General features: G+C 38.7%; 1 protein-coding gene across 1 annotated transcript in view; it reads left to right on the plus strand.

The window, feature by feature from the left end:
• si:ch211-286b4.4 (zonadhesin) overlaps positions 1–15,461 on the plus strand; it is a 28,354-nt gene that overhangs the window by 3,200 nt on the left and 9,693 nt on the right. Inside the window, exons 5-21 of the mRNA XM_047392736.1 lie at positions 152–292; positions 1,005–1,202; positions 3,508–3,686; positions 3,959–4,061; positions 4,191–4,349; positions 5,836–5,998; positions 6,304–6,407; positions 7,852–8,031; positions 8,128–8,349; positions 8,513–8,692; positions 8,820–9,011; positions 9,383–9,532; positions 9,648–9,751; positions 10,426–10,628; positions 13,261–13,481; positions 13,611–13,757; positions 13,880–14,044. Of these exons, the coding sequence (XP_047248692.1) occupies positions 152–292; positions 1,005–1,202; positions 3,508–3,686; positions 3,959–4,061; positions 4,191–4,349; positions 5,836–5,998; positions 6,304–6,407; positions 7,852–8,031; positions 8,128–8,349; positions 8,513–8,692; positions 8,820–9,011; positions 9,383–9,532; positions 9,648–9,751; positions 10,426–10,628; positions 13,261–13,481; positions 13,611–13,757; positions 13,880–14,044 (2,811 nt within the window). The remainder of the gene's footprint in view (positions 1–151; positions 293–1,004; positions 1,203–3,507; positions 3,687–3,958; positions 4,062–4,190; positions 4,350–5,835; positions 5,999–6,303; positions 6,408–7,851; positions 8,032–8,127; positions 8,350–8,512; positions 8,693–8,819; positions 9,012–9,382; positions 9,533–9,647; positions 9,752–10,425; positions 10,629–13,260; positions 13,482–13,610; positions 13,758–13,879; positions 14,045–15,461) is intronic.

Here is a 15,461-nt window from a genome sequence, read left to right on the forward strand (position 1 = left end):
TTGTTTAGTAGAACACTACATAAAATACGATAAATTTTGGGCAAATATATGAAATTTGCATATAAGAAAATAGGCATGGTGTCTATTTGTGTCCCATCTGATAAAGATGCAACACCAGCTGTTTTTTTTATACTTTGCCTGCTATGTTCAGCTGCAGGGAGAAACACTACCTGGATCAAAGTAGTTCTGGTGCCCCAGGCTGATTCTGATCACAATGTGAATCAGAAAGCAGAACATCTCAAGAGTCCACATTATGCATGTTCCACCTACAGAGGGGATATATGTCCTAAGGGTGAGTAAATCCTGACAGTGAATGCGTGCTCTAATGTAACTTTATCCCCTCCTCCACAAGCGTTTTCATTTTATGACATTGTCACTGTAATATCACTTATTTCAATTTTTTGCGTCTGTAATTTCAACATTTTTATACATTTAAAAAAATATTAAAATATTTTTGGGATGGTGTATAAGTACTGTTTAGGATACAGGTATTAGAAAATATATTTTTTAAAACTTTTACACAATTTCAGAAAGTGTTTACATTTACTTGCCATGATAGAAGAATCTTTGCTGTCACTTGGTCAAAGCAGCACAAGATGCTGATGCCTATTCAGAGTAAGCTTCCTCCTCTATTAGATGCGCCTCACTCTCCAAGTCCTCCCATTTAAAGATCTGAAAGTCTGAATGCTACATTGTGACCTCTGTATTGAAATGATGCTTGGTGGTGATGTGCAGGAACACACCATAAAGCAGTTGCTCATATCAGCCCATAAAAGAACAAATTTGAATTCCTGCAGCAAAGTAGTTAGTTCCTCTGAAATGTCAAGAAAGCTCTGCGAGATGGAAAATGGGAGATTAAATATTTAAGCCACTGAGGAAAACATTTATCTTCAGGGGGAGCGCTTGCATAAGAAAAAGATAATTATCATGAGTTTCCTGTTTTGTAGCACTTGAATTTATTGACAGCTTTTGTTGCTGTTTTTCAGGTTTCTATTGTCCTTTAGGATCCGCTTACCCTAAGCTTTGTGATGTTGGTTTTTACTGCAACCAGACTGGTCTAGATGCACCAGCAGGACCCTGCATGGCTGGCTATTACTGCCCCTGGGGGTCCTCAGACCCTTACGTTAACCCATGCCCCTCCGGACACTACTGCCCAGTTGGAACACCACTTCCCATTCCCTGCCCTTTAGGAACCACTAAAAGTAAGACATTTTGGAATATAGTTGAAATGACTAAATTAATTTAATAAAATGTGTTTTAAGGGGGGGCCACAATGTATTTCTCAGAAAAAAGCAGCTTGTTAAACCATTTCCAAACAAGTCAGTATTCCCTAGTCCATTCTGAGTCGGAAATAATAAGTATTCAGACACAAACCAGAGCTGAGATAGACAGGAAACAATCCTCTTTGCTGCTATCATTGTCAGTTTTCCCACTGATGTCCTCACATGAACTGGATGTCTGTCTTTGTGGCTCACTGATGTGGCAATGTATGAAAACTTCCAATGAAGCATTTTTTTCTCACCCTTGGGCACTTATGAATAATTGTTGTCACAAAATGGTTTAATTGTCTAATTATATTCTTGTCTCGCAATGAACAACTAGAAGCTCATCAACGTGTGTGTGTAACTTCTTTGTGTGGCTATGAATTAGAAACTGTTTAGGGAGCAGGTACTTTGTAGTTTGCATTCAAATTACATTTTTATCTACGCTAATGCTTTAATTATTTCTACCCACAAAATGATTTCAGATTTGTTTTTCTTTTCTAGAGTATCAAAAAAATCAAGATAACCAACACGTATTCTTTTTTCTCTTTTTGGCATGGGCGAGGTAAACACATTTTGGCTAAATGCCATCATCAGCACATTCACAGATGAAAAAAAAAAACTAGCAAAAGAGTCAAAAGAGTTTTGAGTTTTGACACAAAAGAGTCAAAAAGCGTCACAAAATTGGGGAAAGCATTTCAGAGAAAACAGTTCAACAACAATTTCTCTTTCAAACCTGTGGGGTTTAATGTTTGTAATGTGTCAATCCAGAATGCTTCTCTTTGTAAGAACTGTCTCTCTCTGTCACCCCCTCTTTTAGGGGCAGACACCATTTCAGTACCTTGAAATTTCAAGAAACAAATGTTGTGGCAGCTGTGTTAAAGTGTCTATCCACAGGAATCTTTATTCTGAATATTACTTTTGTGTCCAAAAATCCCAATTGGACAACAGTCAGGTCACTGGACAAGATGTGCCAATGTTTGATGACAAATCGTTTGATCCCTGTAGATAATATAGAGAATGTAGCAGCCAATACAATGTTTGAGTCCCTATGAGAGTGAGGTGTTTGGGTTAATACTGCAGCCCTTCCATGATTTTTTACTTTATTGTTACATTTCCTCAATACTAGGTCTTTATACCTTTTATCTCTAAATCGTTTGCATAAATCTTTAGGTGGTTTGTCAAAAGCTTCCTCAGTGCTGCAGAAAAAAGTTTTCCCTTTTTGAGGCTAGAAGGACACTAACTGCTGTATTGCAAGAATGCAGTCCTATCAGCAGGTTTTCTATAAACTGCAGTCTTAAGAAGATCAGAATTATTAACCAAGATGTCAAGGAATGAAACTGATTATTTGCTGTATTCTGAGAAAATTTTAAGAGTAGGCATTCAGGAATTTAAGAGTAGGGCTTTAAACTCTTCAAGTTCCGGAACAGTTCCGAATTTGATTTATGAATTTAGGGGATTGCATAAAAACACGCCTTACTGGTTGTTATTGTGTTATGTAATGGTCTCCAAGAGAGTGAAGACCATTACATTACAAGTGAACATTTCATTTATTGCAAACTTAGTTGCCTTTGCTGTTATGTGTTAAAAATCTCCTGGACAAACAGACTTTCACTGCAGAAGCTTGGTCAGCTCAGTTGCTTCACTCTGTTGGGCTGCAGACAGGCTGGCTCATTATGTGCCTCTGACACACGTACACGTGGCTGCGGAGAAGTAGGCAGACAATGTTTGATGAAGGGCCGTATCTACGTTTTTCAGGGAGGTCAGATTATATCTACAATAATATTTTTTTGTAAATAATTTTTTGTTTGAAGGCCTTTGGACCAACAAGCAATTAGTAATTACAAGTATTTTAAGGACATAAAACTGGGGGGCAGCAGGGGTCTACAGCAGGGGGACAGTTGCCCCCTCGCCCCCCTATTTTAGGCTAAGATAGGAGATCTCTGAGAGTACAAATTCTCCCACCTGAGCTGAGGATCTCTGCAGCTACTCCAGAGTTACCACTGTCTTCTTGGCTCTGCCACAGTTTACAGAATTTTTCTTTAAAAAAACACAATTTTCCTTTGAACTCACATTTATGTACCATTTGATGTTGGTCTAGCACATAAAATCCCAGTAAAATACATTGAAATTTATGCTTGTTTTGTGACAAATATTAGAAATTGATACTTTTGAAACGCTCAGTATTACTTTTAACCATTTAAATCTTTTTCTCCTGGTACGGTTGTTGTGTGTTAACCACCAGGCTCCTTCGGTGGATCCACAGTGGAGGCATGTCAGCCGTGTCCTCCAGGTCACTACTGCAATCAGAGAGGGCAGGCTGAGCCAAGTGGCCACTGTGCAGAGGGCTACTATTGTCCTGAAGGACAGAGCTCTCAAAGACCTCAACTGCATGTTTGCTTACTGGGACATTATTGTGAGAAGGTCAGCCATACTCCATTAGTCCTCAAGCTCTTGTCAGTCATCACTACTGAATTTTGTATGAGATTTCCTCACAGAAGAGTGCTCTGATATGACATGCACATTACCATGTGCTGCAGCCAGTTAATGTCTTCCCAACTGGGTACAGACTGTCTCAGTCTTCAACTTCAGCTTTGTCTGCCTCCACTTTTATCACTGCTCTGCAGTTATCATTGTTGATATGTGCTGTTCCCCAGGTGTAAAGTCTCATAAAATCATTTTAATTGTCATTTCAGGGAAGTGTGAGGCAGAGCCCCTGCACTCCTGGCAGCTACCAGCACAGACAGGGCCAAGGGACCTGTGAAACATGCCCCCCTGGCTTCTATTGTCAAGATCAGGGTAAACCATAAATTGTATGATGACTATGCATTTCGCAGCTGAGAGCACAAATTTTGATTAGCCTTGATTTATGCAGTTTTTTATGGGAAAAAGTAAATGTTTACTTGGAATTCTGCATCAACACATTAGGAATGAGTCATCCACTTCCCTGTGACAGAGGATATTACTGCCCTACTACATCAGTAACTCCACATCCCTGTCCATCAGGGACCTATGGAAACGTGTCAGGACTTACAGAAGAGTCCCAGTGCACACTATGTGACCCTGGCATGTACTGCAAAGGATCAGGTAAGATAGAGACATTCCTCCAAATGTAAGAGGATTACACTGTGCAGAAAACTATGCTGCCAGAGGTTTACAGCAACTCATCATTAGTATGGATGTCATGTTATTTTAGGCTTTTAATAATTTGTTTCAATTGTTCCTTTTTCAGAGTCGAGTGACTATTCAACATACAACTGTGATGAATTTTAAAAACAAGAACTGGGTGTACAAGTTGGAATTTATAATGGATTTATCCACACAGGGCTAATATGAAGCATACAGGCTCCAAGATAAACATGCACCCCCACTAATATTCACATAAATGTCCTTTAGTTGTAGAGAAACAGATTCTGTTTGTAGCCATCAAAAAGCTTCTGGAACTATTATGGCCAGATGTTTGACCATTCTTCTCATCAGAAATATCACAGCTCATCTAAAAGTTTTGGTACCAACCAGTTTTAGATGGGCTTGAGTTCTGGGCCTTCCAGAGGCTTTATGAATAGCAAAACCCGTTTTAATGAGCATGGGTCTTTGCCCTGTTTGAACATCTAATTGTGTTTAAGTTTGAATCATCTAGGTGTTAGTTTAGGATGAAGCTCAAGAATTTGGAGCTAGTCTTTCATCTTCATTATTCTGATATTGCATTGCACAAAGCTCAGTGGATCAGTACCACTCATATTGCTACAACCACCATACTTGATACGTGTTACAACGTTTTTTGGTTTAAAAGCCTCACCTTAACTCCTTCACAGATATGTCTTGCTGTTGTGGCCTAAATAGCTCAATCTGTGTCCCGTGTGATTATAAAACGTTTTTTCAGAAACTCTTGGCCCTGTCCTTGTGTGCAGCTGCAATTTCAGTCCATCTTGAAGGTGTACATTTTGGCCCTTTCTTGCTCCACATCGTCTCAGTCCATGGCAATGTGAAACTTTCTTTATTGTTGACAGTATTACTAGTGTTCCAGCATTATCCAGTTTATGATCATTTATGATCACAAACTACTCACAATTTGGACCTGATGGTTGAAACCTGGACACAACTGGGTATTCCAACAAGACAGTGATCCCAAGCAAATATTAAAAATGGCTTTAAAATACCTAAAAACAGGCTAATATTAAGCTTTTGGAACCTCAACTCTATTTTAATTTGTGGACTATGCTTAAAAGCCATGGAAACTGCGAGCAAACCGACCTATTTGATTAAGATTTATTCCTGATGAATTATGCCACAAGTTTTTTGAAAGCCACAAAAAGAGTGTGGTCTTGCTGCACCCACCTAAGAAATAGTTATGGGTTTTAAAGCTCACTGCTGTTGTATGTTATAACATCATTCCACCTTGGAAAAAGAGAGGATCAAATGCATTGTTAACTGCCTAAAATTAATATGACATCGATCCCCAGAATGACTGTGTTCAGTCTTGTACATATGAAATGAAGTCCTAAAAAGTCAGGTTTGTCTTGGTGCTGTGTTGTTTCTGTATTATAACGCTTGAAATAAAATGTGCTTTCAGGAAGGACTTTCCCCAGTGGGCTTTGTGCTGAGGGGTACGTTTGTGTTGAAGGAGCCTTTGAGCATTCGCCATCAGACAGTTTGACGGGATTCCCATGCCCACCTGGATATTATTGCCCCAGGGGGACTTTTGTACCAAAACCGTGCCCTAAAGGGACATACAGGTGAAATCCCAGAATCTTTGTACGTGGTAAACCTTTGAATGTCTTTCCTTGCCACATACCATATTATCTGGAAAAATACGATCTCAGCTGAAACTTTATTGATTTTGCAGTTTTGATTGTATGATAATCAAGATTTTCTAAGTAAGACTTTTTAAATATTTACATTTCTTTAGGATTTCCAAGTAATTTAACTTTCAACCTGTTAGCAAGCTCTAGTTTTTGTACTATTATATGAAGAACTACCAATCTTAATTTCCTTGCATAATATTACGAACTATTTCTGTGTTTTACAATATTTGTGACAGCGAACAACGTGGGCTTGCAGACAGTTCTCACTGTCAGAGCTGCGGTCCTGGTTTTTACTGTTCAGAACCTGGTCTCTCTTCAGTCTCTGGACCCTGCCTCGCAGGTAAACTTGGTGCCCTCCAGACGTATTGCCAAATCTGGTAAAAATGTGTGAAAACCATTCAAATAAATTGGTCTTTTATTGCAGGTGTGTAATCTCACTCCAACCATTGTTTAAGTACCTTTATTAAGTGGGGGAAAAAATTCCACATTAGGAATGATAGTTTTAAGAAAATCACCATCACACAATTGTTGTCAATCCCTGCTGTTAATACTTCATACTGCCCTCACTTGTCAATAGAAGAGTACTTAGTCTTTTGCTATAATAATTCACAAGATTGAAGCTTTGACCATTCTTCTTTGCACAATTTCTCTGGGTCATCCAGAGTCCTGGATCTTCTCATTGCTCCCCTCTCTTCAGCTAACCCCACAGGTGTGTCGAAGGATTTATGTCTGGGGACTGAGATGGTCATGGAATAAGGTTGATTTGTGTCCAGAGAACTTTTTGTTCTTACACTGTTAAAAGACCCAATGTCGACCCATTTTTATAATTTTCTAGCAGAATCATTAAGATTTTTTTTTTAATCTCTTTTTCCTTTAAGGACTTCATGATGCTATGGAGTTTAATAAGGTTCCCATGGCCTGTAGAAGAGAAAGAGGCCCAGAGCATCACAGGGTCCTTTCTTTACTTAACAGTGGGCGGGAACAATTATTCCACATATTCTTTGTTTGTTGCCAAAAATGACAATCTTCATCTCATTTGACTAAAGTACATGGTTAGACGGAAAAGGATTTTCCTGGAATGCTTCCCAAGCAACTGGTTAGCAGGTAGAGAGTGTAGACTCGGTGGACCCAAGATGCCATTGCTGTTCTCTAGCTGTAGAGAACGTTTAGCCTCTCTTACCCTCCTGCTGTTTGTGATAGTGAGATAAAACTGTGTTCTTGTTTGTCCCAAAATAGTTGTTTTAATCGTTTTATGAAAACATTGCATTGACTATAGAAATAAAGTGTTTCTGAGTAGCTATTTTTGTGCGGCCATTTTTTGACTTATTTTGATCGGCACACATTTGCTTTACTTGATTGGCATGTTCTTTTGACTTTCCAATTTTGAAGAGTGGCTAAGCGCAATATTTTTACCCCAGGAAAACAGAAAGTTGGGTATCACTAATTAACATTTTTGAGACTATTTGATCAAGTAAAAAAGTAAAAATATTAATTAAAAATGATTTGGTTACATTAAATTTCTTAAAGTTAACTGTGTTGCACATACGTATAGCACCAGTGATTAAAAAATAAGTCTTAATTTGGGGTGCTTTCTCCACTTTTTATTTTCACAATTTTCCACTGTGACATAATGGCACAGCAAAAATAGATAAATTATTTTAATATTGTTTACACATCTTTAGCTGGTGTACAAATGAGCACCCACCACAGGGGGCTGTAAAAAACTACTCACAGGATGAATGAAAACATCTGATTCAATTTTGTTAAAATTTCTCTACCTCCAGGTTACTATTGTTTAGAGGGTTCTCAGTCTGCTTCTCCAGCATCAGGTGAATTTGCAGGCGTTTGTCCAGTAGGTCACTACTGTCCAAAAGGCACCAGTGTCCCAACACCTTGCCCAGCTGGTTTTTACCAAAATGATCCCGGAAGCAAAGGCAGAGATGACTGTAAACCCTGTCCACCTGGTAAACTATGACTAATGCTACAAAGGCTCTCATTTTAAGGCCTATAAATTCTTCATCTTTTTAGGTTTTGATACTTCCTGTAAAAACTTTTTCCAGGGTGGTTCCAGGATTTACCTGGTCAGAAAGAATGTGTTCCCTGCCCTGCTGGGTTCCACTGCCAGCCTCTGAATCCCACTCCCAGCAGAGGGACTTCTCTTGGAGTCTCCAGTCCTCTGCCCTGCCCAGCTGGGTATATCTGTCCCAGAGATAGTCTGGACAATCAGCCTATTCCATGCCCTAAAGGAACCTACAGCTCTAGCCAGGGTCTTATCTCTACAGGTAGAGGTCTGAGTTTCCTTTCTTACTTTTTTATTGATCAAATTCAAAAAAAGATCTGGCAGAGTTATCAGCACCTCAAACATATGCGGATGGAGTGCATGTGGCAGATAGCTTGTTTTGCTGTTAGGACTGAATTCACAACTGCCAGTCTTTTTGTTTGCAGGTCAGTGCTTAATGTGTCCGGCAGGTCAGTTCTGTGGATCCGAAGGTTTGGTTGAGCCCTCGGGATTGTGTGCTGCTGGTTTTCTGTGTCTGATGGGTGCAAAGGTCCCAAATCCAACTGACAACAGGACAGGATCTCTGTGTCCACCTGGGATATTCTGCCAGGAAGGACTTAGAGCAGGTGATGAAATAAAAGATGTATCTCATTTGGATAAAATGAAAATTGAACAGGTGTAATTTGATTATTACATTACCAGATATTATATTAAACAGCAATGAATTTACTTAATTGTGATTTCCATTGCCAGGTGATTGCCAGGCAGGGTTTTATTGTGACTGGGGGTCCACTAAAGCAGATCAGGCTCTGTGTCCAGCCGGTTTCTTTTGCCCCAGTGGGACAAGAGTCCCCTTGGCTTGTCCTGCAGGAACATTTAGCTCTGAAATGGGCAACACTCACCAAGACAACTGCACCATCTGTATCCCTGGATACTACTGTCAAGGTAGGACTCAAAAGATTATGCTAAGCGAAAGTACAATCAAAAGACAATGTGACAGATGTCTTTCTCAATGTCTTTACAGTGCTTTTGTACTCTTGAGTGTCTTGTTTGTTTTGTGATGATGAATTGTTAAATGGATTGACTTAGTTAATGTATTGTCTTTTTATAGGAGCAACAAAGTAACCTGTTCTTCAAAATGTTTCTGAAGTGCATTTGATTAAGCAGCTGATGATAGTTAATTGTTTTAGAGTAAAAGAAAGATAGACTAATTCATTGTTAAACCTGTATTTAATGTCGCTATTCACCCTGGTAAATGATTGAGCAATGTTTCAATTGAATTTCTATAATTTAGTGTTTTTCTTGGTGTGTCTCAGATGAAGGTACTCTCCAGCCTGTACTTTGTCCTGTTGGACATTACTGTCCTGCAGGGCAGATTTTAGGACAGGAGTTCCCTTGCCCTCCTGGCACAGTACAGAGTCGTCTTGGAGCCTCCAATCCTAATGCTTGCAGTCCCTGCTCTGCTGGTGAGGGAAATTTTGTGCATCTACACCACACCACAATGCATTTTTGGACAGTACTTTTATGCTGCCCATCGTGGTGAAGTTTGTTCTTTAATGTTTTTCTGTTTTGTTTCTGCAGGAATGTTCTGCTCTCAGTTTGGTCTGTCACAGCCCTCAGGTCTTTGTCAGGAGGGATATTTCTGTCCTGCAGGATCAACCAGTCCAAACTCTACAGAGAATCAGGTGTTAGGCTTTTCCTCTGTTGCTTTACAGTTTGTTTTATCAATCACATGTATATTCAACCACAAGTCTCATAAAATACAGCCCTGTTTAAAAAAAAACAATATATCCTAAGGCTTCTGCAATTTGATTTGATTTGTCGTCAAAAGAAAAAGGTCCTTCGTACATTTGTTCTTCTGTTTACCCTTATACCGAGGGTCTGCAATGTGCGGTTCCAGAGTTGCACGAGGCTAGTCAGCGTCTCCACACAGGGGCTCCTAAAACCTAAAATGAGCAGCAGTTTTACATATAAAGGCTATGTGATATGGTAGATTCAGTAGTTCCATCTACAAGAGAACGTTTTTTTTAAAATTCTGATTAAATTAAATAGGTCTTTAAGTTACCAATAAAACATTAAAAATAAACTGTAATCTTTTTTCCCAAGGAAAATAGGTTTTATGATTATAAAGTAGGAGAGATGGTCAGAAGGGCTCTTTGGATTGTAAAGGTTGCTGACCCTTGCCCTATGTTGTTTGAAACTCGTTAAAATATTATTCACTGGCACCACTTTGTGTAATACTACATAAGAAACAAAACAAATGGATAATGTGCTGTATCTATCTTGGTAAATGTTTTACACAATAAAAACGTTGCAATTATTTGTAACTTACATCACATTTTTCACATTTCTATTCCAGGTTAATTCAACCAATGGCCATCTTTGTCCATCTGGTCATTACTGCCCATCTGGCACTGGTCATCCTCTCCCTTGCCCCATTGGTTCTCTTGCCATTTCCCAGGGACTAAAAGCACCAGAAGAATGTCCACCCTGTCCTCCTGGATTATATTGTGACAGTCCTGCGATGTCAGATCTATCCAGCGCTTTGCCATGTCACGCTGGGTAAAACTTCCTGACCTCCTTCTTCTAATTTTATGATTATGATTTTAAGATACATTTTCTGTGTGCTGTATATCTGGAGATCAGAAAACAAGTTACATGAATCATATTTTGACACATTTCATTTATTAATCAATGTTTTTTACAGCTGCTGTATGACTTGATTTTTTTTCACTATTGCTTAAAATGTAAATTAGGTAACATTAATTTATAAGTATTTAGCACATAAGCCCTTATTTGTCAAACATGTGTATGCAGCAGAAAAATACACACTCTGGTAAAAGTAGTTGCCTTGCAATTCGAAAGTTGTTAGATTCCAGCTTCCTTCTGTCACATGTCAAAATTCCCCGGGCAAATTGCCTAATGATCTGTGTGTCGGTGGATGAATGTGTGCGCGTTTGTGATGGGTCTGGGTAAATGTGACTCTAATGTGAAGTGCTTTTAGTGGTCAGTATGACTAGAAAAGCTAAAAATACAGTCCAGTCAATAGGTGTAGGGTCATTCTCTCCAAACTTGGGATTCTTTCATTTGGATTTATGTTCTTGATAGATTTAAATCCAACGCCATGTCTCAGATCGTATATGCAAGTTTATGTCATAGTGGACATGTGGTGCAGCAGGAGAGAATATCCGCTTGTGTCGGAAAATTATTAATCCATGGTTGTGCAAAATAATGTTAGTAGCATGAAATGTCAGGAAAAATGTGTAATCCATGTTATATTTGATTACTGACTTTTCCTGATAGATGTGCTTTGAAAATTAGAGAAGGTGATGTTATAAATGCTTCATAGACTATGCAAAGTTGTGTCATTGGAACACCCTAAATATCATGGAACATCTAGGATGGAAAAAGTGTCGGCTACAAAAAAGTAGGCTGTTTGTACAACCTTGTACAAATTAGCGGTGTGACGTTACACAAATACACATTGAAAATATTTGGTTCAGACCTTTTGGTTTGGCACCCATTTTTACCAAACAGATACAGCATTGTTTTAAACCTGAATACATGCAGGTGCACTAAGTGTGCAATGCTTTAGTGCATCATGTGACTTTAAAAAGCAACATAAACACAAATTAGAGGGAACTTTCAGCTATCACTAAAGTCTGGTATTTGGGAACATAATGGTTTCTCACTCAGCTAGAAACTTGGACCGAACCAAAGCTTTGTCAGAATGTTTATATAACCCTCACGCTTCATTAAACTGTATTGCTCTCCTTAAACAACTTGAAATCTATGTAAGCGTCACTGTTACTGAAGAAAAATCCACTAAAGTCTGATGCATTCAACCATCCCAAAATGTCACACACCACATACTATGCCATTGGAGGAGCCCCCTGGCAACAGGGTATTTCTCAACTCCGGCACTTTAAGGCTGCTTGTCCATTTATCATAGCAATTTCACAGTATTTTTTTTATTTTCATATATCAGCACAGTTTTATTCAAACATTCATAAACAACAATACTGACTATTTTCTTATCCTTTAATAATTAAACAACAAATATCTTGTCAGTTCTGTTATTGGCCACTTTTTTAAGTTCTAAAGCATAATAAAATAAAATAATTTTCTGAAATTTTTGAAACTTTTGTTGATATAGACTTTTTATAATATTTTATTAACAAAGTTATCTTATTAAATGTTGGGATCACCACAACATTTGTTTTTTTTTATTAGCCATGTGTTTTTAATTTGATTTTAATTTCATAGTAAGTAACATACATCTTTTTTCTCAAAAAACAGACTTGGACATATGCATTTATTAAGCTTGGCTAAATACAGCAAGTGTTTTCAAAGAAATTTGTTGTTATTGTTGTTGCTGCTGGAAACATTCCAAAAGAATTTTCTAGACCGACCAAGTAGAAAACATTCGGGACTGTACAACTTTATTTTATCAAGGCTACAAAAATTTATTTTCTACAAAAATTAGACTACTTTGTTTTATAATAATATTCAAGTTGAATTTTTTGCTGAGCAGGTAAAAGCAAAACAATTTAGAATAAAAGTATTTTGCATTATAGATTGGGAAAAAAAAAAGAAAACTGAGTACTTTTGATTTGACGATTTTGGCTTGCGATGCAAAACGTTTGGGCACGACTGTTTTTAGGTCTTTAGTGATTCAATAGTCATCTGTTGTGAAGCTGTCTTACTTAGATTGGGGATAATGTGCTTTGTTTATCTATGTCTCAAATTCAATAAGCAAGGCTGTCAAAATGTGGGGGCCGGGAAGACCCTCAATCAGTCAAATACTCCCAACTAAATTCTTGAAAACAGTCCTGTATTTTTTAAGAACCTCAAAAATGATTTACAAGTAACTGCTTGAGAACATCCCTGTATTATTGACTTCAACGAAGAGAAAGTTCATTTTAAAATGGTTAAGCTTTTTCTCAGAGTCAGCTTCATTATTCTAATACTGACACTGGTTCCCTTCATTCTGAAATTGCTCGGTGAGCCTCATTACATTCACTGAGTTGTACAAATTGGTTTAAGCCAGAATTGCTTGGCCAAAGTAGACACCCATCTTAAAGTGTTACTGGAGGAACACATCCTCACTGACTGTCTGCTGGGCTTCATTAATTGATGCTTCGGGTAATCTTTTATTCGATTTGAAGTTTGTTTTTTTGGTTTACACCTACAGTTATGTTTGTTTGAGAGGAAGCTTCAGTCCCACACCGTCCGATGGCTTCCGTGGTTACCCTTGCCCTGCTGGCTACAGCTGTCCTGTTGGCACAGCGAGCGAAGTGCCCTGTGAAGCTGGCACTTACGGTCCGGTCCCTGGAGCAGCTCAGTGCATGGTCTGCCTAAGAGGAACCATGTGCCCCACTTCAGCTACTCAAGAGCCCTCTATCTGCCCAGCTGGTGAGGACAAAAGTGTAAAATCAATAGTATAACTTCTAGTGGTTTACTCATTTGGGTAAATGTGCAATTTGTTTCAGCCATCCACCTTTTATTTCTCCGCTCATGGTATATAATTGCTCTGTTTCTTAGGCCATTTTTGCCCAGCTGGGACAGTCCTGCCTCAGCCATGCCCTATAGGAACTTTCAACAACCAAACAGGAGCTCATTCTCTATCTGCCTGCTTGCCATGTCCTTCTGGAGTGTACTGTAGCTCATATGGAGCTTCTACTCCGCAAGGTAAACACTAAGATGTTTACTGATATTATTTAAGCTTTGCACTAAAATATACTCACGTTCAGGTCTCTTGATTTAACTAGCTGGAGGTAATCGAACTGATAGTGTTGATGTGTTTTGTGTAGGTCCTTGTTTGCAGGGCTACTTTTGCCAAAGTGGAGCCACAGTGCCAACACCTGAGAGTTCTGAAATCTTTCTGAGGAATGGGCCCTGTCCTGTTGGACACTATTGTCCAGCAGGGTCTCTCACCCCAGTTCCATGCCCTGCTGGGAGTATCCGCAATGCAACTGGTACATCTTTTGGTTACATCCCCATCCAAATTTCCTTTCAAAAGTATCCATTTCCTTGTAGCTTTTTCACATGTCACATTAAAACTACAAATTTGATTGAATTTTATTAGGATGTAATGTAATAGACCAGCACCTCCCTCTTTACATAATAAAAATGATACAGGGTTTTACATTTTTGTATACATAGAGAAATAATAGTTGCAGAAGTGTGTTATGAATTGGTATTAAACCCCCTTTAATCTGATATCTACAAATCGGAGATGGACAACTCCAGTCCTTGTGGGCTGGTGTCTTGGATATTTTAGATGTATCGGATCCAACACAGCTGATGAAATCAGCTGAATTATCTTCTCATTACCTGTTAATGAACCATTCATTTGATTTAAGTGTAGAACGCATCTAAACATGCAAGACAACTGACCCTTGAAGACTGACTAGGAACACCATTACCCTAAATAAATTCCAGAGCAACCACTGCAGAGGAAGTCCCCTTAATTATTGAATAGCCTCTGTGTATTTAATTTGATCTCACTGTAAATATAGTTTTTTCTTTGAAGGTTTCAAAGGTTTGTTAGAGAACATTAGTGATCAAACAGCATTATGATGTCCCAGACCTGGTAAGGAGAGTCACAATCAGAGAGACAGTGAGGAGGCCCACTGTAACCCTGGAGGAGCTGGAGATGGCAAATCAAACTAGAGAGTGGAAGGAAATGCAGAAGGTGCACTGGTTAAATAAGACCAAAATTGAACTTTTTGGCCAATATGAAAAACAGCAGGTGTAGCATAAAACAAAAGGCCAATACATATCTCGTACTTGAGACTGCAGGAACAACAACAAAGTTTCTGCTAGTAAGGACATTTCATAACATGCAGAACCCAGAGGGAGTCTGTATATTTATCTCCCACTCCACCCACATCATGTTATTTGGACACTATGCAAGTAAAAAGTTCTGCTCAGAATATGCATCCAGAATATGCATCAAGAACAAGCTGCATTGACTCCCAAACAAGGACTTTAAAAACAGAAGGTTGTCGTCTTCATCTTGCAGCCCTGGGAAATAACATATTTCTCTGTTCTTGCCTGTATTGGAATCAACAATGCATCCATCCTGAACACACCACCAACGTCTTTAAGCATAATGGTGGCAACATCATTGTGTTTCGGTGCCTTTATTCCAAAAAGAATGGGGAGCTAGTCAGAATACACGAGAAGATGAGTGGAGCTGATCTCAGGGCAATCCTGCAAGAAAACATGTAAGAGGCTGCAAAAGATTTGAGACTGGGACAGAAATTTACCTTGCAGTGGGACAATGACCATAAACAGAGAGTTAGAGCTATTTCATTATGTTCATAAATGCTCTTCATTAAACCTGACTGAGCTTGAGCTATTATGCAAAGAAGAATAGGCAACATTTTC

This window comes from Girardinichthys multiradiatus, chromosome 18, assembly GCF_021462225.1.
Source record: "Girardinichthys multiradiatus isolate DD_20200921_A chromosome 18, DD_fGirMul_XY1, whole genome shotgun sequence".
Classification (NCBI taxonomy): domain Eukaryota; kingdom Metazoa; phylum Chordata; class Actinopteri; order Cyprinodontiformes; family Goodeidae; genus Girardinichthys; species Girardinichthys multiradiatus.